Raw genomic sequence first — 25,574 nt, forward strand, 5'->3', positions numbered from 1 at the left:
TGTCCATGTTGCCCCCGCAGCCGGGCGAGAGAGATGTCTGCCTGCCTGCACCCCGCTGGCAGGTGGTCAGTAGAAGTAGGAATCGAAGTCCAGGCTGGTCCCTGGACTCCTGGCGACTTTCCTGTTGACAGGAGGGTTCACGGAGCTTCGGAAGTTAATATTTACACGGAGGGTTACGTGGGCATTGCCTCTCTCTAGAGTGCTGTTCTGAGATTTGGGTTTTCACAGATCAGGAAAATACCCACAATTCTTCTGGAAAACAACCAGAGTTTTTGTTTGCTCAGCAAGAAAAAGAAAACCAAAAAACACTTTTCTGCTTATAAGCGTTATTATTTTTTAAGTGTAAATGTGCATATACTTTAAAATGTATATATCAGAGTACGATTGAACTTTCCAATGGAGCGAGTTTAGCTTCATGAAAAATGAAAATTTTCTGGGTATGGTTGATTTTTCTTTATCGCAAACCGGACAAAGCTCCCTACAGAGGGACAGACAGCCTTTCCACCAGAGTTTGAGGATAACCCAGACCATCTCAGGTGATCTGTGTACGGAGTATTTTTGAGCAACCGTACTGTTTTTAAAAATAATCAAGTCTTTAGATGTAGCTGAGTAATTCAGTCATTACACTAATAATGTGTGTTATTTTGTGACCATCAATCTTTGAAGGACCCAAGACTTATAAACATCTCAGCTAAGTGGTGAACGCTGTTTCCGTCGCTGGCCATGCGAACGTGTGTTTTCCAGAAACCTGAGAAGCAGCTGTGGCAGAGCCAATGAAAAAGGAATGTTTTGGGAAAGGTGTTGATAGAAGGATACACTGCAGAATGAATTTATTATTTCCCACCAAACTATGGTTTCCATTTTTTTTTTCCTCCTAGCCAATCGACTTTGAGACAAACAGGATGTTTGTCCTCACTGTTGCTGCGGAAAATCAAGTGCCATTAGCCAAGGGCATTCAGCACCCACCTCAGTCGACGGCAACCGTGTCTGTGACCGTCATTGATGTGAATGAAAACCCTTATTTTGTCCCAAATCCCAAGATCATTCGCCAAGAAGAAGGCCTTCATGCCGGGACCATGCTGACAACGTTTACCGCTCAGGACCCGGATCGGTACATGCAGCAGAGCATTAGGTACCTGATGCCATTAATGCTGTTCTTACCATTTCCAGTATGTTCTGGGCTGTGCGTAAAAGGGATCACGTGAGTCAGAAATTTCCCCTGGAACCAAAACGACTTATTACAAGAGTATTTTTAATTCTGTGATGAAGTTTCCTCAGTAGATTGGTGAATACAGTGCATTGGAAACATAAGAATGGATCAATTCCAGTCTTATTGGAAGAAAATGTTCTCTCGTTCCTTTCCTTTTTTAAAATATCTATACCAGTGATGGCGAACCTTTTGAGCTCGGCGTGTCAGCATTTTGAAAAACCCTAACTTAACTCTGGTGCCGTGTCACATATAGAAATTTTTTGATGTTTGCAACCATAGTAAAACAAAGACTTATATTTTTGATATTTATTTTATATGTTTAAATGCCATTTAACAAAGAAAAATCAACCAAAAAAATGAGTTTGCGTGTCACCTCTGACACGCGTGTCATAGGTTCGCCATCACTGATCTATACTAATAAAAGGGTAATATGCTAATTAGACCAGACATCTTCCGGACATCTTTTGGACGTCCTTCTGGACAAAGCCACGGTGGCAGGGGCGGGGGCCGAGGCAGAGGCAGTTAGGAGCAATCAGGCCGGCAGGGGAGTAGTTAGGGGGAGATGAGGCTGGCAGGCAGAGGAGGTTCGGGGCTATCGGGTCGGCAGGCAGAGGCAATTAGGGGCTATCAGGCCGGCAGGGGAGCAGTTAGGGGCATCAGGCCAGCAGGCAGAGGTAGTTAGGGGTGATCAGGCAGGCAGGCAGGTGAGTGGTTAGGAGCCAGCGGTCCCAGATTGCGAGAGAGATATCTGACTGCCGGTTTAGGCCCGATCCCTGTGGGCAGTCGGACATCCCCTGAGGGGTCCCAGATTGGAGAGGGTGCAGGCTGGGCTGAGGGACCACTCCTGTGCATGAATTTCATGCACCGGGCCTCTAGTCTATAATAATAAAAGCATAATATGCTAATTAGACTGGGCAGCCGAACGACCTTCCAGATGTCCTTCTGGATGAAGCTGGGGCTGCGAAGGCCAAGCCCCTTGCATGAATTTCATGCCTTGGGCCTCTAGTTTACTAATAGTTTAGCTGGTGCTTTCATTCCAAAATCACAGAAAGCTGCCACTGTAAGCAAACAGGTGACACTCAGAAGCTCATGACATTTGTCTCTCCTCCATACATCAGGGAGGAAACTCATGTGAAACCATCCTTCACCTGGGCAGTATGTGTAGGACTTACACCATGTATCTGGAGAGCAGTGGTTCTCAACCTTGGCTGCACATTAGAATCACCTGGGAATCCTTTTAAAATCCTGATTTCTGGGCCTCATCCTCCGGACATTCTGTTTCTTTGTGATGGGGTGAGGCCACAACATTAGTTACAAAGAAACAGAATTTCCGGAGGATGAGGCCCAGAAATCAGGATTTTAAAAAGATTCCCAGGTGAATCTAATGTGCAGCCAAGGTTGAGAACCACTGCTGTAGAGATTCCCAACTTCAGCAGCAACAGGTGTGTCCTTCCTGGTGAGGCCAGTGATGGTGGGCCGAGCACATCCACACAGCCATTCGTTGCTGGCAACGATAATTTTTTAAATCAGCTCCTATTTTACTTAACTTCTTGTGGAACTGCTGCTAACAGATAACTGTGTGGTCTCCATCTTGCTATACATTGAAAATCAGCATACATCATTGCTGTACTACAACTTTTTATATCTCGAAATGTGTAGGATATTTTTTGCAATTTGTATATTGGTCCTCTGAGCTTAAGAAACTCCTCCCTCCCACACTCCCCCCTAAAAAAGAAGGAATTTCAGATGGTCAGGTACTGGTGGAGATGGTCTGCTTCCTACAGACCCAGGCTGCGGCGCTTCCCTTGAGTGTAGTTCTGAGGCCTCGTTGTGGGAGATCCCACTGGGGTTGGGATTATGCCGTCCCCCCCCGCCCCCCCCCCCCGCCCCACGATGACCTCATCCATCTCCCCCATGATGGTAAACATTTCAGAAGTATTCTGTGATACAAAATTCAACTTCTAATTTCTCTTAAGTCCTGTCCATTAGGGCTGCCGCTTTTTTAGCAGGTGTATTTGAGCTAGCGTGTCTGTACCATTGCTATCTGCTGAACTAGGAGGTTAAAATGAGATCATCAGACCCACCAGAGCCCACAGTAGAGAGACAGAGCTCCTCTACTTTCCGCTCGGACGCCTACACCTGCTGTTTCCTGCCTGCCTGCCCGGAGACAGCCTTTCCGGGCTTCTCGAGCCACTGTCTCAGAAATACTTCCCGTGTTAATCATGGCTTTCCAGCCATCGCCTGCAAAATGCAAGCTGATTAGCTGGTTGCATTTGGAACTAATCCAGTCAAGTACGCTTTTCCCCCCCTAAGTTTCATGTACAAAAAAAAAATTGAATGCTTTGCCCTTTCCTTTTGTAGATACACAAAATTGTCCGATCCTGCCAACTGGCTAAGGATAGATCCTGTGAACGGGCAGATAACGACAATTGCCGTGCTGGACAGAGAATCCCCCCACGTGAAGAACAACATATACAACGCCACCTTCCTTGCTTCCGACAATGGTACGTACTTAAGTCCAGTCACCGTGTTGCCCTGCATGTTGTCAGAGAGAGGAGAGCGCATCGTAAATGTGTGCTCAGGACACGGGGTTTTCTACGGAACCCAATTGTCTAGAAAACTCTCAGGCCCCACCTCCGCGTTCCATTTCCATGTGCTTCGTGATGTCCACACCCTCCCTGGCGGCCTCGCGTGGTGGTGACAGGCCTGTGGGGTTTCTGTCCTGCTGCCCGTCGACGCCTTGTCACTGCAGATGGAGTTCACCCTCCGTGGCCCGGACACCGTGGTTTCTGGGGTGGTCTCTGTATGTTTCTGCTGCCGTCCGTCTGTCTGTCTTTGGCATTTTTCCTCTTTTTAATTCTCTGCCTCTAGTCTGCCATGAGCTAGGAAACTCTTAATTTGGTGCATTCATTGGGCTAATTGAGTACGTGAGCTTTAATGTATTGGTTTTAGAACCTTTTGTATAGTCTTTCTTTCTGGGTCTTTGCTAGTTTCTAAATAGTTGAGGTGAACAGATAGCGCGTTTTTAATGTATAAGATGAAAGGGACTTCGGTGAACCTGGTGTTGACGAATCTGTTTGGCATCGGTGTGTGCGTGTCTTTCTTTAAGGAATCCCGCCGATGAGCGGGACGGGCACGCTGCAGATCTACCTGCTGGACATCAACGACAACGCCCCGCAAGTGCTGCCGCAGGAGGCGGAGACGTGCGAGACGCCGGCCCCCAACGCCATCAACATCACGGCCCTGGACTATGACATCGACCCCAACGCCGGGCCCTTTGCTTTTGATCTGCCTCTGTCCCCCGTGAACATCAAGAGGAACTGGACCATCACGCGGCTCAATGGTAAGAACCGGTTAATTGTTTGAATACACGTGCACTGGGGAGAGTTGGAGACCTCGTACGATAAGGTCATGTTAGGTGCTTTATAGTCTCCTCATTAAATATTATAAATATTTAAAGTGCAAGCTTAAGACAGCAAAGCCCTTCAAGCCAGCAAACCTACCCCGTGCAGCATGCTGCGATCTGCTTCCTCTGTACCAGTGGTTCTCAACCTTCCTAATGCCGCGACCCTTTAATGCAGTTCCTCATGTTGTGGTGACCCCAATATCATTATTACAAATTGAACATAATTAAAGCATAGTGATGAATCACAAAAACAATATGTGATTATATATGTGTTTTCCGATGGTCTTAGGCGACCCCTGTGAAAGGGTCATTCGACCCCCAAAGGGGTCGCGGCCCACAGGTTGAGAACCGCTGCTCTGTACCCTCAGGGAGGACGGACCTTCTGGAAGATGTTAGGCGTCTCTCATCGTCTCAGGTAGTCACTCTCCCTCGGCATTGTTTTAACGCAGGTGATTTCGCTCAGCTTAACTTGAAGATAAAATTCCTCGAGGCGGGGATCTACGACGTCCCCATCATCATCACCGACTCGGGGAACCCTCCCAAGTCGAACAGCTCCGTGCTCCGCGTGAAGGTGTGCCAGTGCGACTCCAACGGCGACTGCACGGACGTGGACCGCATCGTGGGCGCCGGGCTGGGCACCGGGGCCATCGTCGCCATCCTGCTCTGCATCATCATCCTGCTCAGTGAGGACTCGCTTGGCTCCCAGATTCTCGTTTTAGCTCTTTTGGCTTCTAGGATGTTGAGCGAAGTTACATGTTGATGTCGCCTTTCCAAGGAGCCTCACGGCTCCCGTCCACCCCGAGGGTTTTCTCCGCGGTCACAGCGCGGACAGCCAGTCCCCTCTGCAAGGAGAGGCACCCGGCTCCGTCCGGCTCTGGCGTGTTGGCGGCCAGCCCAGCCAGGGCGCCTCTTCCAGGCCCTGCTTCCGCTTCTTTCTTTTTCTTTCTTCTTCTTAAATATATTTTCATTGATTTCAGAGAGAAAAGGAGAGGGCGAGAGAGATAGAAGCGTCAGTGATGAGAGAGAATCATTGACTGGCTGCCTCCTGCACGCCCCCTACTGGGGATCGAGCCCACAACCCGGGCCTGTGCCTTGACCAGGAATTGAACCGGGACCTCCTGGTTCATAGGTCGACGCTCAACCACTGAGCCACGCCGGCCAGGCTGTTGCCATTTTCTGATGCCAATGCCTGAGAGCTGTGGCAGACTCCTTTTTTTATATAGAAAAATGTTAGTCCTTAGTTCGAGCACTTACCTTATGATTTGAGTGTGAATTTATGGCCGGCACTTGGTGATTTAGGGAAATAAGTATTGCTTTCCTTTCCTTCATTTCCGTGGTATGACGCGCAGTCAGCAGCCTGCTCCGGCCCTGCGGGGATAAAGGGCTTTCTTTCTGAAGGGCCTCGTAAAATAGTGAGAAATCGTACTTACTGTGGCTTATTTGATAACAGACGTGATGACACAGCTCAGGAAGTTCTCTGTCTTTAGAGCACGTCCAGGTTAAGTGCTATAGCTCCTTTTAAGGTACTTCCCAATCCTTGGTTCAGTGGAGCGCAAGGAATGAACCCAGGGAAAGGACTTCCGGAACCACCTCTGAGCTTGCAGGTTAAAGGGAGGGATGACGTGCCTGGGCCCGCGCATTATTGTTGCGTGGCAGCAGGACATCGTGGATTGTGGGACGATGCTGTGCATCAATCACTTTCTTGAAAATGTTGGCCGTTTCTGTACGTTTCGCCATCTGCAAGGTCCCGGTCATTTAGAACCTTGTCCCTTTATTCTGCACAAATAGGAGCAGAGCGGTTCTCACCTCCTGGTGGAGGCTCCTTTGCCTGCAGTTGGGAACCTGCGTGCTCTCCTCGCCACCCACTCGCTGGAGTCAGCCCTGGAACTGGCAGAGGAGGTCATGCATCTGGCTTTAGAGGGGGCTGTTCACCTTTATGGCCAATAGTAAAGATGTGCTCAGATAGGGGCCATTCAATCTTCCGCTCGGGTGCGAGCCCATCTCCCGATTTGAGAGAGAGAACGCGTTCCTAGATGTCACTGAGGGGTGTGTGGCGATTTCGGCCGCAGCGTGGGGTATACGCCGGTCTCGTCGAGAAAGACTTGGCTGTGCTGGATCGTGGCGGGAAGAAGTGACGAGAGCATGGGGAGGAAATGAGTCAGGGCTGATTGTAACACCAGCCCCCTGGCCAATGGGTGGACTATGCCTGGCCCAGAGTGTGACGCGGGAAAGCCTAAGGTTATTTCCGTGCCAGGCCGATCACCTGGCCTTCCTCGCTGAGACCTGCGGCCCAGTAAGAAAGCACCAGCCTTCGGAGGTCAGACCCCCTTGAGGTCCGACTGCTGGCCCAGTTCCCCCCATCCCCCACCCCCCGGCCCCCAGGTCCACGTGGCAAGCACTTCTCTGGGGTGTGGGGAGTGTAATGACCGGCACCTTGAATGATTAAATAACAAGGGACAGTCTAACTTTCTGCTCTACACTGTTTTTGAGTTTGCAAACCACTTTATTTTTTATTTTAAAATATATTTTTATTGATGTCAGAGAAAAAGGGAGAGGTAGAGAGAGAGAAACATCAATGATGAGAGAGAATTATTGATCAGCTGCCTCCTGCACATCCCACACTGGGGATCGAGCCAGCAACCTTGGGCATGCGCCCTGACCAGGAATCCAACTGTGACCTCCGGGTTCATAAGGCGACGCTCAAACACTGAGCCATGCCGGCCGGGCCCACATCATGTTATTAAGATTAGTGTCCTCCAGGAAGCCAAAGTAAAAGATGGCAATGGTCATCGGCCCAGGCCTAGGCCATGGGACTGAGCACAGGCATTCGCCCAGTGAGTTCACGGGGCACCGGGTGTGGGACCCAGGTCTTCACACTCTGAACCCAGAGGCAGGGTCCTTCCTGCTTTGATCTCGTCTCCTAATGTGAGGCCAGAAAAAGGCCGTAAAGAAGACGGCGCATTGCAAGCTTTCCACCCACAGAAGTGTCCATCGTGGGTGTGGCAGACTGGCTGGTGGACGGAGTGTCAGACATGACGGTGTTCCGCCTTTCCCTCTTCTCCCCCCGCCAGTCCTCGTCCTGATGTTCGTGGTGTGGATGAAGCGCCGGGACAAGGAGCGCCAGGCCAAGCAGCTCCTGATTGACCCAGAGGATGACGTCAGAGATAATATCCTGAAGTACGACGAGGAGGGCGGAGGCGAAGAAGACCAGGTGAGCCCTATCCTCAGTCTTTGAAATGAAAGTCGATGATCGTGTGCTCTAAGTGATAGGACAAATGGTAAGGCATGTGGTGAGATAATGGCACCGGATGTTTCTGTTGTCACATTATTAACCGCTCGGTGAACTCTCCCTGCACGTGCTGCACGCACACTTCTGGAGTCCTTTTCCAAAGTGTCCAGTGTCATATTTATTTCGCAAGAAAATCATTAACATTGTTTTAAGAAGCCTGGGTTGCAACCCAATTCTAGTTATATTTGTGCTAATAAAGTAATTTTATTTATAGTTTTTCTTCATTGGATATTCAAAATATTAAGTAAAAGTAGTTTTTTATTTGGGGGTTTAGATATTTATAGGGTGTCCCAAAAATGAATACATACACTGTGAGTAATTATAAAGGCAGTGTTTATTAAAATGCATTTCATTGTCAAAATTGAGCTATTGGCTGTTAAAGTGTGTATACATTTCTGGGGACACCCTGTGTGTGTGTGTGTGTGTGTGTGTGTGTGTATCTGTATATACCTATATAAATATAGAAGAAAAAGCACTAGACTGTTCATTTTACACATATTTTCCAAGCAAATTCGACATTCCAGGTGCCATTACAATCATTGGGGATACAGAGGGGGGCAGAGCCCGTAGATGTCTGCCCTCAAGAGCCTTATATTCTTGAGAAATATTTGAAGTTGGAGACACTGTCCAGTTCATCTTTATGTCCGTCGTGTCTGACATGGTACCTAGCTTACTGTTGCCCAATAAACGTGAAAGTTCCCATCTGGCTGTAACGTCACGTGAGCGCCTGCGGCGCTGTGCACACAAGGAAGAGTGCTCTTGTTGAAGGACCAGAGTGACCAGCGGCGGAATACAGAACTCCATCTTCTCAGAGGCGGCACTAGATGTCATACTAGCTAACGTTTACGGGGTGTTCTCCATACCAGGCATCCCTCTGCGTGCATTAACTGTTATCCCCTAAGTCTTGTGCTATTTTAGAACCTGTGATGTTGCGTGTGGATGTCCCCATTCCCGTGGTAGAGAACAGAGCCGAAGGCTGTTTGAATTCTGTGAACTCACAACAACGGGAAGTGGTAGATGCAGGCCTCCATCCCAGGCCTGTCCTGTGTGACAGCGGAAACTGACTGCTCGGAGGTGGTGCTTCTAAAAGTGACCTGGGTGACATGAATGCAGCCTGCGAGAAATCATGCTCATCAGATGCACCTGATAGCTATGTCCTGCTCACTTACTAATGCGTCTATCAAGGGCATAGTCAGAAACAAGAGCCCAGAATTCTTGGTCTTGGATTATCGGTAAATTGAGATGTGCTCTGACTTAGGCGCACATGTAGGCATTCGAGATAGGACCGTGAGCTTGAATAAAAGCAAATTTCGTTTAATCATTGGGCCTCCGGTGGGCGTGCTCCGTGGTGCGTGTGTGGCAGGTTGCAGGGAGGGGTGGCCAGGGTTTAGGGTCTGTCGGAGGCCTGGCCTGTGTGTAAAGCTGCTGTGGATACTGACTAATTAAAGTGGCCCTGTGACTGTACCCGGAGTTTCTTGCTTAGAACTGCCTTTGGATATTCAAATTTATTTACGGCGTCCTCCGTAATTAATCTAGCCTTTCACTTTGCTGAGCCATGCTCAAGATTAGCAAAAACTATGTCAATCGCATTATTTCATAAATCTTCCACTGGTATTTTATGTTTCGTGTCATTCTTCGTAATTTTCTCGGCATAAACTTACACCCAACTCAATGAAGCGTCTGTGAAAATAGGAATAAGTGCCAGCCGGCGTGGCTCAGTGGTTGAGGGTTGACCTATGAACCAGGAGGTCAACAATTCCACTCCTGGCCAGAGCGCATGCCCGGGTTGAGGACTCGGTCTCCATAGGGGGCGTGCAGGAGGCAGCCTGATGGATGAATCTCTCATCATTGATGTTTCTGTCTCTCTCTCCCTTTCCCTTCCTCTCTGAAACCAGTAAAAATATATTTAAAAAAATAGTACTAAGGGAAGGGCACCGGTCAAAACTGGGTGCTGCGTAGAACTGGAGGCTGGGGGGCAAGAACACAAGGTTTCTCAGCCTCCGCTCGTCTGGACCAGGGCACCTGCTGGCACCTGATCTGGGTCCTTCCCTCCCCCACTCCATCCCTTTAGGAAATTGTTTAATGAAGGTTGATGGTTGCAGTTATTTTAGGAAAGACTTCCTTCCTTCATTGACTTTATGCACTTAGATTGATGCTTGAGATCAGATGGTAAAACGTATCTGTGGCAACGATTTAGTCAAATTATCATCAGAAACCCTCAGCCTCTTCTCTTCCTGACCGCTGAGGTTTTCTTCGCTCCAAGATAAACTCTTGGGCGTGAATAGGCTGCTTCCTACCCACTTTCCTGATAGTTTGACCATTTTTCTGAAACGTTTCTTTATATCGTTCGCCGTGGCTAATTTCTTTATTTAGTACTTATCTTCCTGTGGTGTCTTCTTGTAGCTTCTTGGTTCTTTGATGGCATTTTAGTCTCGATTAAAGAACTATCTCTGATCCTCTGTTAGAATTTCTACTTGCAGTTCTCGTGATAGGAAATGGGGACAAAATTACATGACGGGTCTTTTATGCACTCCGGTGTTTGCCCCATAGTCGCAGGAGGAAATACGCAGGTAGTAATGCTACTCCAGGGTTCCTGTCTCTCCGGCCTTTACACTGGCTCATGACATCCACTCTCTCACCTCCATCTCCGCGGCCACTTCCTGAACTTGGGTCAGAACCAGCACCGCCCGCAGCAGCATCCTCCTGAGCGTCCCGGGCCTGGTTCTGATCCGATGCAGGCTTCCTCCTTCCCACAGCAGGAGGATTCGCTGGGCAGGAGGCAGGGCCCGGGTTCTTTTTCGTTTCCTCCCTCCCTGGTGCCCAGCGTTTACCAAGAAGATACCCCCTCTCCACGGCCTGGCGGCAGCTGTGTGTGTGAGGCTGCGGGTGGGCTTCCCGACTCCCTGTGCTACTCGGCCTGTTTCTCTGTCCTGGGCCCGTTCCGTGCTGTTTTCCTACGAGAGTTTTCCAATCTATCTCTCGGGATAAATTCGCCAACTGAATGCGTCAAGAGTTTTTTCAAAGTTTTGTAGATTTTATTATTTATCATTTTTCCCAAAGGAAACACACACACACACACACACACGTTTATTTAATATTCTTACTTTCTTTTCTTTAAAGGTTTTACTATCTTATACATTCTTTTTTTTTTTTAATATACTTTATTGATTTTTTACAGAGAGGAAGGGAGAGGGATAGAGAGTTAGAAACATCGATGAGAGAGAAACATCGATCTGCCGCCTCCTGCACATCTCCTACTGGGTATGTGCTCACAACCAAGGTACATGCCCTTAACCGGAATTGAACTTGGGACCCTTCAGTCCGCAGGCCGACGCTCTATCCACTGAGCCAAACCGGTTAGGGCTAATATTCTTACTTTCAAAGTGAATTTATTCCAAATGCTTCTCCGTCTTCTAAGTAGGACGTTATTGCTGTAAATGTTAGAGTGGTGGTCAGTCCCGGGAAGGGCAGTTTTGGGAAATGGACTGGGTTCTAGTTTCCAGAAATGGACAGGCTCCCTGTGAGACGTCTGTTTCTGGGCAGCAGGGAGCATGGAGCTTTTCAGCAGCAGAATAGGGTTCCTGCTTTTTATTAGGTTTTTTGAAGATATTCTCTTAGCAGCCGTGGGCCCAGGACATGGCATGTGGGCCGGCGTGCCCCTGGCAGGCACTCCAGCCCCTGTGTGCGTTGGGCCCTCCCCCTGGATCTCTGAGTTTTTGCAAGTTTGTGCGGAGGCTCAATGGAACCAGCACAACCCTGACAGCTTCCCTTTCGCTCTGAGAGGCCGCATGTCTTCAGGAAACGGTGGCCACATTCTTCAGCGCTGGCTTCTATGACGTGCTCTGTGCCAGGCCCGGGGCCGCATTCCGAGTCTGCGTGTTTCTCACCATCTTCCCAGCAGCCTGTGCAGCAGGTACTGCGATTAGTTCCGTTTTCACACCAGGCCTGCCTGACCGGAGAGGCCGCGCGCTGCTGCCCTGGGCCGGGGTCAGGGGGCGTGCTTCCCTCGGTCTTGCTGGCCTGGCGCAGGCAGGCAGGGCTGGGCCACAGCTGGTTAGATGACCACTAACAGTCTGGCTTAAGAACAAGTAAAGGGTAAGACCCAATTAATTGGTTAAAGGCGGTTTGCAAAATGGAGCACATTTGGACATTCCTAGCGCTAAAATCTGGAGGAGCGGTCTGAGCAGCCAAGTTATTTTATTAAAAGAGCCAGGCATACAATCTGGGCAGCTGGAACTAAAACCTGACATCCAGGCTGGATGCCGAGACGGAGGGAGGAGGTGCAGATACCAGAAAATCCTTGAGGCCCATCCGCCACTCCCTGACTCAAGGTCACTCGGCCTGGGGTCAGCTGTGGACTTCCTGCCCCACTGTGAGCAGCCAGGCCCCCGGTCTCCTCCTCAGCAGAGAACAGAGCTGCACAGTGTCACCATATTTGATTCTCTGAAATAATTGTTTTACAGAATCATTCTGCTGAGTCAGCAGCCTGGCAGGTGGCTGAAGCTGGGTGTCTCGGTGGAGGCCACTTCCACAGTCGAATTGTTGGCTGCAGCACACTGTTTGTTAATTATGTCCCCAGGTTACTCCTCTCCCACCCCCACCTGCAAACAGGAGTCCCTGTTAGCTACTGAAGGAGGGACATGACTGCACAGGAGGCCAGGGCCGCCAGGGGTTGGGTTAGCACGTGGTCATCTCCTTTGCTCTCACAACACAGGGCCAGGGGCACCTTGGGGCCTGAGACAGCACAGATTCTGAGCATTCCCCTTCCCGTGCCCTGCTCTGCATTCAGTGCATTGAATGGGCACGCGGCTCCTCATTGCCTCTCCCTGTCACTTCATGTGCATGAGCACAGTACTTTATCATTTAAATACTTATTCCTCCTGACGCATCCTATGTTTACTATGTTCAGAGTTAGAAGAATAGGGACAAATCAGTATTCCAGGAATGAAGTAATAGAGATTTGAATGCTAAGTATGTTAGCAGTAAGTTGGGTTGGGGGGAGCTAAAAAAAGGGCCAGAGTTCTGCCACTTGGCCAAGTCCACCAGCCGCCTGGTTTGATGAACAGGGTTGTGTTGGACACAGGAGAAGTGTGCCTGCCGAGCCTTGCTGTGGACTTAACTCCATTCGCGGGTTCAGTCGCCGTTTTTCTCCGAAGGTTGCATCCTCTGGAGCTCAGCACAGGAGATTTCAGTCAGTCATCTGCCCAAGGTCACCCACTGTGGTGTGGTGGAGCCGGGTTTGAGTTAAAGTGCTCCGAGTTCAGATGTAAATCACCACACTGTGCTTTCTTCTCTGTGTTGAGTTTATGTGAGAATTTATCAGAAAACACACACACACACACACACACACACACACACACACACGCACACACTAGAGGCCCAATGCACAAAGATTCGTGCAAGAATGGGCCTTCCTTCCCCTGGCTGCTGGCACAGCCTTTGCTCTGGCTGGGACCCGCCTTTCCACCTTCCCACGCTGCCCAGAGGCCCAGAGCAGCTGGGGTGTGCGGAACGCCTGCGCCCCGCCCCCACCCACTCGGCGCCTGCGTATGCAAATTAACCGGCCATCTTTGTTGGGTTAATTTGCATACTCACTCCTGATTGGCTAGTGGGCATTGCAAAGGTATGGTCAATTTACATCTTTTTTATTAGTGTAGATATCTTTTTAGGAAATTCCAAGTAAGGTGTTAAGATGTGACACAACCCTAGTGAAGGATTTTGATGCTCTGTCACCATATTTCCAAACAGACATTGCCACTTCCTTATCACTTATTTGTAGGTTTCCTCCAAGATAGAGTGACAGGTCATGCTACCGTAGAAGGACCGGCCTTTTCTGCGGGGTGATGTTTCAGTTTCTGCTGAGGCGGACGGGGAACTTGGGGTGAGAATGTGGAACTGAAGGTGCAACTAGAAGGGTACATGTTTGTTGCCGGGAAGAGTCTAAGAAATGGGCTCATCCTTACAGGGCTCTCCTAACCGCAGGACAAGCTTTGGCTACGGGTCAGGTTTCAGGAGGAGATCCTTCTGAAGCCCTTTGCTCCAGCCCCACCCCCACTCCTTCCAGCAGAGCCTCACAGCTCCTCAGCCTCCACCCTCCATAGCCTTTGTCACAGTTTATCCGTTATTTTGTTTTCATTATTTTTATCTTTATCATTGAGAACATTACAGATGTCCCTCCTTTCCCCCCCATTGCCCCCCCCCCCCAGGCCTTCACCGCACTATTGTCTGTGTCCATGGGCTATGCATGTAAGATCTTTGGTTAATCTCTTCCCGTCCCCCTTTCCCTCCCCAGCCAGGGACCCATCAGTCTGTTCCATGCTTCTGTGCCTCTGGATCCATTTAGTTCATCCATTATTTTGTTCATTACATTCCACATGGAAGTGAGATCCCGTGATACTTGTCTTTCTCTGACTGGCTTATTTCACTCAGCATAATAATCTTCAGTGTGTCCTTGTAAAAAACATTAGACGAAAAGCTCTATGAGGTCAGTAACCAGATCCATGACGCAGGAGACTCTTCAGAAAGTATCTGTTGCATGAAATAATTGAATTGCATCTTTCCAAGAGAACATGTCAGAATTGTACGGTCGGAAGTAAGTTGTAATAACCTTTCAACAGCACCAGTTTCTGAAGCCGAGCCGTAATTTTGCACCAAAGAATGAACCTGCAGCTCGTCCATGATTCTGAAAATGTTTCCCCTGTCACGGATAGGGCAGCCTTAAAAACGGAGTTGTGGGAGCAGAAACAAGGCCTGTGTCCAATGGGGACTCGGCCAGTGTCCCTGCAGGATGTGAGAAACTGCCCCCGCCCGACACTAACACGCCGTGTGCAAAACCTTCATCTGCATACGCAGTCCCAGTTGTTTTACCTCTAGTAGGATTACTATTCAAACCAGAACTGTTTTCAGCAAACCTTTGGTATTGGGGGCTTTCCTAACCCATAGAGTCTAGTTTTTCACCTCATTTCACCTGTGCAGGTTGTCACCATCCTAACTGTGTTTCTCGGGGGAAGAAAGTCGGGTGGGAATGTAATTTACATAAAAGCTCACAGGGGTTTTTGCATTACTTGTCAGCAGTCCTGTGATCATGTGTTGACATCTTATCACTGTTTTATTCAATTATTTCCATGCCAGGAGCGATGGAGGGGGAGATTATATGTTCTTCCCAGCCTCCCCTTCCTTTCTGTGTCTGCAGGGTTTCTTGCTTGTGCCGTAGTCAGCTTTTTCCCAGGTAACGAACTGTCTTTCGCTTCAGAATGTTGTGCATTTACTGTCATATCCGTGCTTTCATTTCTTCCCATTTGTCTGGAGACAGGAAACAGGTTTCCCTTATCCGAATGCGAATTATAAAGTCGTTTGCCTTTGCTGCAATCACAGAAAAAGCGCCCCTTGTCCCAGCCCTGGCCTGGAGGCAGCAGAGCTGGCCAGCAGATGCGTTTCAGCCCTGGCTCCCACCACCGAGGCCCAAGAGGGACCAGGAGCTCTGCATGCCCTCTCCCTGCCCTCCAGCCAGACGCCGGCGGGGCTGGGCGGGGGGGGGGGGGGGGGGGATCTTCCCAACTAAAAAGCAGTGGGGTTTGTTTTACCCACCGACCAGCGCGCACAGACAGCGTGCGGGGCCCAGTGAGCGGGGTCTCCCCTCTAATTCCCCTTCTGGCACTAAAGGCCTCACATTTCCTCCCTCAGCAAACTAGTGGGTGCACTTCTCAACAGCCTTGGCTACAAGAAGCAGCTTTTGTGTTTTGTTTTGTTTTTTATGTTTTTTGCTTCTCTGGTCTGCCTCTTCTTTCCGCACCACTTTCCTGAGCCCGGGACCCGGGGCCAGTCATTAGCCTCTCAGAGCTGCTGTAATCGATGACATGGAACAACACCACTTGGAAGGAATCGGTGCTTGGAGCACCGTCGACCCATGAACCACGCGGGGGGTGGGGTGGGGTGGGGAGGGGATGGTGAGGGACACCCATCCCCCTGCAGAGTCGAAAATCTGCCATAACCTTTTCCTCTCCCAGCACTTAACCCCTGATAGTCTGCTGTGGGCCGGACGCCTTGTGGTTAATGTCAAAGATGGGCTGGCTAGCACATATTTTGTATGTCGTATGTATGATGTACGGTGTTCTTGCAGTGAAGGGGCTGGAGAAGGAAATCTGTTACTGAGAAAGTTAGAGGGAAGAGAGGGCACATGGGTGGCATTGACTGGAAACGGCTCGCATGGAAGTGGGCTGTGCGGTTGGGACCGTGCTGCTCAGGGCGGCCGTGTCCGAGGGGCCCTGGCGTAGCTCCTGCAGGGCAGCGGGTGCCCTGGGAAACACACGCGGTTCCTTCCTTCGCTCTCGGCGCCGAAAATGGCATCGGGCACCGGGAGGCACCCCGAAACCCCTGTGGAGCCATAAAGGAGTTTCCACCGCCTCTCTGGAGCAGACTTCGCCGCGCAGTTCCATAGATTTACCCACAGTGCAGCGTTCTGAAAGTTTTGCCTGGGATTCCGGAATTTCAATTTCTGCCATTGCAGCATTTTATTTTATATCTTATCTAACGTAGCCAAATGCCTGCAGCTAGATTCATGGTGTCATTTTTCTGAGCCAGTCATAAATCACTGCAAGGCGGTGGCAGGTACAGGAAAAGCCGGAGCCAGAGTCTTAGCTGCTAACTTCTTCATAACTCGCCCGAAACGGTATCATCCTTCAGACATTTTCGATCAGAGGTGGGAGGAAAAGTGTTTCTCGCTACTTGCAACGCGAATCTTCTACAAACCCTCTCCCATGCCTGTCTCTAGTGGCCGGTGCAAATGGCACATGTTCCAAACATTAGGGAGAACAAGGCTTCCCTTGGCCGTTGTGTGAAAATTAGTACATTTCTTTGGGAAGTTCACGTCGTGAAGGTGAACGCAGGAGAATTTTCCAGCTCCACTTTCTCCCGAGAGTTTTAGGAACCAGAAAATAAGGTTTCTGGTTGGTGGCTTCTTCTTTATAATCTTCAGAAGGAAGGCCAGGAAGCCAGAGACCTGGCGCATGTTCTGAAGTCTGTAATTCTCTTTCTAATTCTCATCCTACGTGTTGTAATTTGTGTGAGGAAAGCGGTGCAGGCTGGTAAAGATGTATAATTTAGAAGGTTTGCATAGAGCGACCCCTTATCAAAGGCTTAAAATGGGACCCTGGGGTCAGGACCTCTGCCATCGAGCACACAGCAAGCTCAATTCTGCACCCTGAGCACACCCCACCCGCCTCCCACCACCAGCAGATTTTTATATCCTGTATTTGCCATAGACAAGGAGAAACCATTAGAGAAACTTTTAAAAAAATTTTTATTGTTGAAAGTTTTACATAGGTCCCCGCTCTCCCCCCATTGACCTCTTCCAGCCCGCTCTCGTCCCCCCCACTTGTTCCCCCCGCCCCAGTCCTCACCACCCCATTGTCTGTGTCCATGGGTCATGCATATGTGCAGTCACGTTCATTGGTTGATCTCTTCCCACCCACCCTCCCCTGCCTTCCCTCTGAGGTTCAATAGTCTGTTCATGCTTCCATGTCTGTAGGTCTATTTTTGTGCATCAGTTTATTTGGTTCATTAGATTCCACAAGTGAGTGAGGTGATCTTTCTCATCATAGAGAAACGTGTGTTTTAACCCAGTTTCCAGCTTCCTGCAGATGCCAGGGTAACTGAGGAGCGGGACACACCTCCGTCATTACGGTGAACTCACCATGGCACCCAGGGTCTCTCCAGCCCTCCCCACTGTGCGCTTGGCCATGGCGGACCATGTGACCCAAGAGGCATTTCTTGAATTAGGCTGCTCTTCTGAACTTCGGGCATGAAATGTGTCGGAGACTTTATTCAACACATTTCTCAGTGAACCCTTTCAACAGTAAAGATTGAAGAAAACAAAGAAGGCCCGGCTAGTGTGGCTCAGTGGTTGAGCATCAACCTATGAACCAGGAGGTCATGGTTGATTCCCAGTCAGGGCACAGGCCCAGGTCGCAGGCTCGATCCCCAGCAGGGTGTGTACAGGAGGCAGCTGATCAATGATTCTTTCTCATCATGGATGTTTTTATCTCTCCTCCCTTCCTCTCTGAAATCAACGAAAATATATCTTTGGGGGAAAAAAGAATAAAATAAAATAATAAATGAACCCTTTCTAGGACCCTGACGTGGCGATGGTGGAAAAGACTGGGCGGGAATACAGAGCTTTCTAAGCCTGTGTCTGCTCTCTGGGTCGTGAAGTCGGAGGAAGAGGCAGGGGCTCAGGGGGGAGAGACACAGCCTGCAGATGAGCGCGTTGTGCGGTGTACAGTTGTGGAGGCGCTGTCCGTGGCCGCAGGAGGCGGCTGCCCTCAGCTGTAACGCGTCACGCCAGGGTTCAAGCTCTGTTTTGCCAGATCTTCCTATTTTCGGATGAAATGTTGGCAGCTGACTAGAAAAGTTGTAAAGCACGGCTGACCAATCACAGTGCATTTGTGCCTGTGACCTTTGTAGAGGGAGCTCTCCGAGGCATCGAGGGAGACAGGCTCTTCCAGGTGCGATGTGCCTCGCAGAGCCCACGTGCCTGCGTGCCCTCCCGTCGCCACGGCAGGGTCTGCGCTCACCTGAATGACCAGGTCATGACTGCAGACTCGCCAGCAGTCCACCCCCGGGGAAAAGACCTGCTTACACCGAAGGCTCAGTGCCCTAGTGTCCTGTTACTCCGGCTCCTCATAAGGCATTTTAATCCTCAGCATAAAAATACTTACTAGCTCTCCTCGTTATCCCTCTGGTCTGTTCCCCCTTTTTACAAAAGCTTCGGTGGTCATCAGACGGCACGGGATGCACCGTTCTCCCCCCGGCTACACCGGGTGGTTATGCGATTCGCCGTCCCCCGGGAACACCTGCTTCCTGAGGCCTGAGCGTTCACCGCTCTCCGAGTCAGTCGCTCTGTAATTTGTACAGTATTTTACCATATCACAGGCTTTCGCGTCTATGCCATTGTATGCCTTTGACATAGTCTATAAATAACTCACGAATTCTGCAGAAGTTTCAGTGGAGCCCATGGGTGTAAGATCAGGAAGTTTTCACTCAGGTCCTGTATGGGTGACATGAGGTCCTCTGTCCTGACAAGAGAAGACAGCACCCCATGCCTTCGCTTGTGCTGCGGATTCTCCTTCCTCCCAGCCCATGTGTTGCTCAGGGCTCAAAGCCAAAGCCGGTTTCCCCCCTCGGAGCCTGCGTTTTTCCATCTATCAAGTTCACATGCGGGCTGGCCTGTCCTACTCCCTGCACCTGCCGCCCCTCCCCTGTGGCCCATGCTCTCCTGTGGGGCAGCCTCTCCTCGCTCCTTCCCCGGTTAGGTTAGCTCGGCTGAGGCTCTGGGAAGCTGCTGTGCAGGGCAGTGGGCCCAGGCGACAGAGTGAAGTTTGAGGTCAGCGTTTGGAAGTCGGGCACATCTGGCTTTGATTCCCATCCTGATCGTGGACTTGCTGTGTGACCTTGGGCAAGTTACTCAACCCCTCTGGTCTGCCTCTTCCTCTAAAAAAGGATGCTGATAAAACACTCTTGATGGGTTTGTTACAACGTGTTGGTGAGCAGACACTTATCAAGGGGCTGGTGGGGTGCCTGGTACTGGAGGGTCTGAATGGCTGTGACCTTTCTCCTGGCGTCCCTGGTGTGATTCCAGTCATTCCTCACGTTCCTGTCCCTCCACACTCCTCCTTCGGGTGCGGAGACGCCCCGCCTCGCAGCCGGGCAAGGGACGCGGCTTTGAGGTCTGATCCCTATGGAGTCCGTCTGTCTGTCTCTGAGTCTCAGTGGCTCTGGGACCTGGGACCAGTCACTTGGGCTGCTTGAGACTCGGCCTCCTGGACTCTCGAGTGGAGACAGTACAACTTAACCGCGCTGTTCAGGGCGTTAGATGAGCAAACACACGTAAAGCGCCTAGGCAGCCCCAGGACGGGACAAATACCCAAGCCTAGAATAAATCCACGCCACTGTCCGCAGCTGCAGACGGTTTGGTTCACCTGGTTGTCGACAAGAGACGAAGCCTGCGTGATAAAGAGCATCAGAAACCGGAAATATCAGCATTCAATTGGAGATTCCCGTTCAGCTGGGGAAGTGGCCCTTTATGGCGCTAGGACTTGGGGGTTTTAAATCTACGGAGCATCTGCCCACACCTGCGATCCTGATGCATGTTCACAGAATAGTCAGTTTCTTGACACTCAGGCCCCACTGGTGGGTGTGAAAGCTGGACGCGGCGCTGAGGGCCAATCCTGCCCAGAGCATCCCCACCAGCTGGGCTGGCCTGTCCCCAAGGGGTCCAGGGTCAGGCCGCTTTCTGAGATCCCACGGGGGCCAGAGGTGGCAGCCCTTGTCCGGGACGCGCGTCCAGTAAGGGCTGCGGGCCACATACTGTATAGTCTCTGAGGCGTATGCTTCTGTGTTGTTGGTATTGTGTGAAAGGGCCCTTGAACGATGGAAAAGCCAGTCTTAGAAAAACAGGAAATGGGTCGGACTGGCCCACAAACCAGAGCCTGCGGACTCCAGACCAGGAAGGGCCGGAGAAATAAAGCCTGGCCTTGAAACCAGGACCTAATACCCTCCTTTAAGGAAAAGGGGACCATACCTGCATCGGTTTACAACCATTTTTATAAGCATCACAATAGAGAAAAAAGTTTCCCTCCACCCTCTTAGGGTCCTTGGCCGGGTCTGAAGGTTAAACGAGTGAAGGAAGATGAGCAGAAGACAAGCGTACACACAGTGGTGACATTTTTTGCCCGGACCTGGGAGACTGCACAGGGAATGAGAACCCAGAGACGAGAGCAGAGCGGGAAGCTTTTAGACAAGGCAGGGGGGCTGGGCTGTCTGGAGTAAGTGGTGGGAATCGACCGGGAAGATAAATGGGGAGAAGCGACTCGGAAGATCCGTGACTGAATTCCCTGGGGATAAGCGTGTCCTCCCTCCTCCTGGTCCAAGCAGGGGACCCTCCATGTGGGAGTTGTAGGGAAACTCCTGTTTTCCAGGGAAATTGGGGGCAAGGGGAGAAGGCCATAGGACCTTCATGTTTCTGTCATTTAAAAAAATTCCTCCAACTGAAAACATTCAATGTGCGAAGGTGACCTGTTTGAGGGCAGTGTGTCCTGAGCCCATCACTGTTTCGCTATCACCTTTGCTGCTTTGGGGCAACTGTATTTCCCCGTGAGTTTGTAGTGGGGCCTCGTGTCACCCTTTCCCATGGGGACCTGACGAGGGGCACCAGGGGGACAGATGGAGCACAGGCTGGGGGATGAGAAACGCTGAGGGTGGGAGGGAAATATTCCATCATCACATGAGTCCCCGGCGGCCACGCTGCCGCTGTGTTACACGCGCTCACGCCCCTGCCTCCTGGGTGCGTGTTTCCACACACACGCTGTCCGTGGCCATCGTCACACACCCGCCCGGCCTTGGCCTTGTCTCCGCAGGACTACGACCTGAGCCAGCTGCAGCAGCCCGACACCGTGGAGCCCGACGCCACCAAGCCCGTGGGCATCCGACGGCTGGACGAGAGGCCCATTCACGCCGAGCCCCAGTACCCCGTGCGCTCCGCGGCCCCGCACCCCGGGGACATCGGGGATTTCATCAACGAGGTACGGACACTCCCTTTCTCTATAAGAGCGTTTGCTTTATGCTAATGGTTAGTTCCAGGGAGACTACCGATTGCTTGGGATGCAGCGATGTCGTTCACACTTGTTTTTCTGCAGGTTATCTGTGTGGGTGAGCAAATGCATCTTCAGGAACAGAAAATAGATGGAGGTGCTTTGATCAGCCCCAAAGAGATTGATCAGTTAACATCCCGCCTTGTAAATGCCGTCATCCATAGGGTGTCCCAGAAAAATGTGTGCACGCACTCTGAGTAATTATAAGGGCAGTGCTGACTAACATACACTTCACTTTCACAGTAGGGCTCTGCCGTGACAGCGTGGACATTTTTGGGGACACCCTGTATAGTATCGGTATAGGCTGTTTCCTGAGATGATAAGCAATAGACTTAACAATTTTAAAAAGCATGTTCTCATTTCATCTATTAGCACTGATGAATGTAACAATAGTTCACTTTCATTTCCCCCACTCTGCACCCTTTAAATCCACAAATGATGAGAATCCAGTGCCTCCCCATGACCAGAGAGTTGCATCCAATGAGGTCAGTAGGAAGAGCAGCTAAATTAAATATTACGGAAGTGATCTAAATGCTTGTCTGGTTGAGGAGTTTTAAGAGCGCCTGTAAGAGGCAGCTAATTCTCTGTTAAATATGACAGATACGATTTTCACTGTCGGAATTCTTCCGGCGTTCTTGCAGGTCATTACTGACCAGGAGTTCTGCGACGTTTCTTACTTCCATCTGGAATTAGCATGACGTATGCTGCTTCATTCGATCATGTCTGTCGTTTGGCTGCTGTCCTCCTTTTGAATTTTTATTGTGAGTGTAGGAGCGACACATACTGATACTGACTGTGACTGTACGGCAGGACTTGGTCTGCAGCCATAGCATCCCACTCAGTATCTCCCAGACCAGGGCTGGCCCTAGTGTGTTACAGAGGGGACTACGTTCCAGCTATGTGCCACCTGCAGTCTGGAGCTGATAAGATCATTTCCTGGGCGTCCTGGACATAGGCGTATATTGTTACATCTACTGCTCGGTCCACCTTAGGTTTTTAGATGCACTTACTGTTTGGGGAAAAAAAAAGCTTTGAAACACATTTATAATATGTATCTGTCTTTACACTTTTTTCTTACTGTCCGTTTCTAAAATGCATGCTGCTTTCTGAGCATATGTGTTGGCGCCTGCAAAGAGGTGGTAGGTTGATTTGCGGTAGAAGTGACAGGAACATAGATGGAAGCCACAACCCAGAGAACCAGCAACTCCTCCATCTACAAAAGTCTGCCCCCGCTTTCCCAGGGGCTTGCTCTGTGGGCCTGGTTAGGGGACGTTAAGGGGCCTCCACCCCACTCAGGACCCCTCTCCTCTAGGACTCCTGGCACGAGGTTCCCTCTGCCTCCCTCGGAGCCCCCCTCGGTCCGGGAGGCGGGGAGGTGTGCACATCCCTGGATCGGGAAGGGCCTGGTCTTGGGCCACATGGGTTTGCTGAGTACTTGAATGGTTGAAAGGCTCACTCCCCAAATGACTACTGAAGCAGAGACATTGAATATGATTATAAGATAGAAAATGTGCAAGAGAAAGGGGAACCAAAGGATATCAACCCAGAAAAGGCCTACCTTTGACCCAGGAAGAAAGTCTAAGGAGGTGACAGTCTCAGGACAACACAATAGAGCAGTGGTTCTCAACCTTCCTAATGCCGCGACCCTTTAATACAGCTCCTCATGTTGCGGTGACCCCCAACCATAAAATTATTTTCGTGGCTACTTCATCACTGCAATGTTGCTACTGCGATGAATCGTCATGTAAACATCTGATATGCAGGATGTATTTTCATTGTTACAAATGGAACATAATGAAAGCATAGTGATTAATCACAAAAACAATATGTAATTATATATGTGTTTTCCGATGGTCTTAGGCGACCCCTGTGAAAGGGTCGTCCGACCCCCAAAGGGGGCGGGGCCCACAGGTTGAGAACCGCTGCAATAGAGGGTCCGGGAGGTGACAGTCGGCTCTGTGGGAAAATCAGAGTATGAGACTGTCAAAAGGCCTAAGTCAGAAATAACATTCCAACACACCGACACACCGCATAGATCCTTCCATCGGGGATGCTTGTCAAGACGTGCTCGGTATCTTCCTGTAGCTGGACAGACAGATCAATCCAGGCCACGGTTTCCAGTACCTGACGGTAGCTAGGAAGAGCTGGAGCACAAGTTAGAAATACATTTGAGATGTCAACAGCTTTCTGTATCTCCAGGTCCGTTTGATTCAGCAGAGCACCCAGGGTCCCAAAGGAAGGATAATACAGTGGTGATTAGAATTGGGGTGTTTATAGATGTGAGGAGTAGGTAAACTCATGAGGACATTCTATAGTTTGTTTGTTTGTTTATATAATGAATGAATGTTGCCTCAACTCTCAAAAACGATAACATTTCCCGTCTGGTAGGAAGAGGAAAACAAATCACACAATTTTTAATTTCAGCGACAGCATTTCATTCCATTTTGAGGTTTTTAAACATGACCTTCAGAGGCTGATAAGTTGAAACACATTTATTTAATCTCAGCCCAACCGCAGGTATTAGCATACCTTCAATGATTCTACTAATCCCGTGTGTTTCTTTATCTCAGACGTACAAAAACCGGGGTGTCCTTCTGTGAAAAGACCGACATTTGATCGTTATCATTTAAAAACGTACGGAAGGTGCTTCTAGAATAACTTGCTTAAAACTATGGAAGTTGAAAACTTGCTTTTGTCCCTACGGATTAATTTCAATCCATTCTCTTTAAAATATCTCTGCCCACTCTTACAGGAGTCGGGCGTTCGGGCAGTTGCCTCACCTAGGAGCTCTGTTACCTTGTTCAAGGTCAGGATCCTTGGCGAAACCTGTTGGATGCCCAGTCTGCTTCGTAGAAAATGAGGCTAATGATAGAGCTTCCTTTTAAGACGGCAGCGAGGCTTACATGAGGTAATCCTCGTAAAAGCACTCGGTATAGTGCCTGTCCAACAAGAAATTCTCTTATTATCAGTATTTTGTCATTATCATTGCAAATTACCTTTCTACTCTCTTCCACTTATAAACAGAACACATACAAACCTCTCCTTTTTAAAAAATCTCTTTAAGTAAAGTAAAATTCCCAGAAAGGGCCTTACTGCTGCTGGTGTCGCTAATCACAGAACCCCGCGTATTGTGAGCGTGGTGTACCCTCAGGTCCACACGCGCATTTACACCGACGCCCTCGCGCTGACAGGAGCGAGTACACATATGCACAAGGCGCTGAGATGAATACGCCCAGGACAGCCGCGAGTTCCCTCCTGGCGCCTGCTGGACGCCGGGCTCTGGGACAGGTCCTGGGGTGAATGCAGACAGCCGCTGCGGAGAAGGGGTGCCATCAAGTACAACCGACAGGTGGCAGGAGAAGCTCGGGGGACAAAAGAGACCCCGGGAGTGACTCCCAGTCATGGGGGGCGGGGGGGCGGCCATACAGAAGTGACAGACATTTTAACAGGTTTCAAAGGATGGATGGGTGAATGGGAGGATGGATATTAATCAGATGAAAAAAATATTTCAAGCAAAGGGACTCACATTTCAGCTGCCAGGAAAGGATGAACAAGCCCACAGCATGAGGCACAGAAGCACAGGGCGTGTGTGGGTGTGAGGGGTGGGTGACGAAGTCAGCTGTGGTTGCCGGAGCGGAGCCGAGCGTTCCCCAGGCAGACAAGGTGGTGACCAGTCTGGGTCACTGAAGGCCCCTCTGGAGACCTTACCCTCCGTGTCCCCCAGACATCAGGCCTTTGAGGAAGGACTTCCAGTTTTTCCCATGTCAGCAAACTCTGTTGGTTGCTTAAACTTTTTAATCAGTTTTGACTTAATTTTTTATTAAGGGGAATTATTTTAAGGGCTCATGCACTAATTAAAAGTCATCGTCCGTGTCCCCAGGGAAACCCTCCTCTCTTTGGTAAAAACGGCCATAGGTGATGGAGAGCAGTCAGAGGGTTGGGCCCGGGAGAGGGACATCACTAACATCTGCGAGAGAAGCCCGTAGAAGCAGGGACAGTCCGGGGAGCAGGAGACCAGTGAGA

At 50.1% G+C, this 25,574-nt stretch overlaps 1 protein-coding gene across 1 annotated transcript in view; it reads left to right on the forward strand.

Moving 5' to 3' along the window:
• Positions 1 to 25,574, forward strand: part of CDH2 (cadherin 2) — a 198,508-nt gene that overhangs the window by 169,173 nt on the left and 3,761 nt on the right. The window contains exons 10-15 of the mRNA XM_081096965.1: positions 879 to 1,132; positions 3,572 to 3,714; positions 4,320 to 4,553; positions 5,066 to 5,299; positions 7,688 to 7,827; positions 21,318 to 21,482. Coding sequence (XP_080953091.1) covers positions 879 to 1,132; positions 3,572 to 3,714; positions 4,320 to 4,553; positions 5,066 to 5,299; positions 7,688 to 7,827; positions 21,318 to 21,482 — 1,170 coding nt within the window. The remainder of the gene's footprint in view (positions 1 to 878; positions 1,133 to 3,571; positions 3,715 to 4,319; positions 4,554 to 5,065; positions 5,300 to 7,687; positions 7,828 to 21,317; positions 21,483 to 25,574) is intronic.

Source organism: Myotis nattereri (genome assembly GCF_964212035.1).
Source record: "Myotis nattereri genome assembly, chromosome: 8".
Classification (NCBI taxonomy): domain Eukaryota; kingdom Metazoa; phylum Chordata; class Mammalia; order Chiroptera; family Vespertilionidae; genus Myotis; species Myotis nattereri.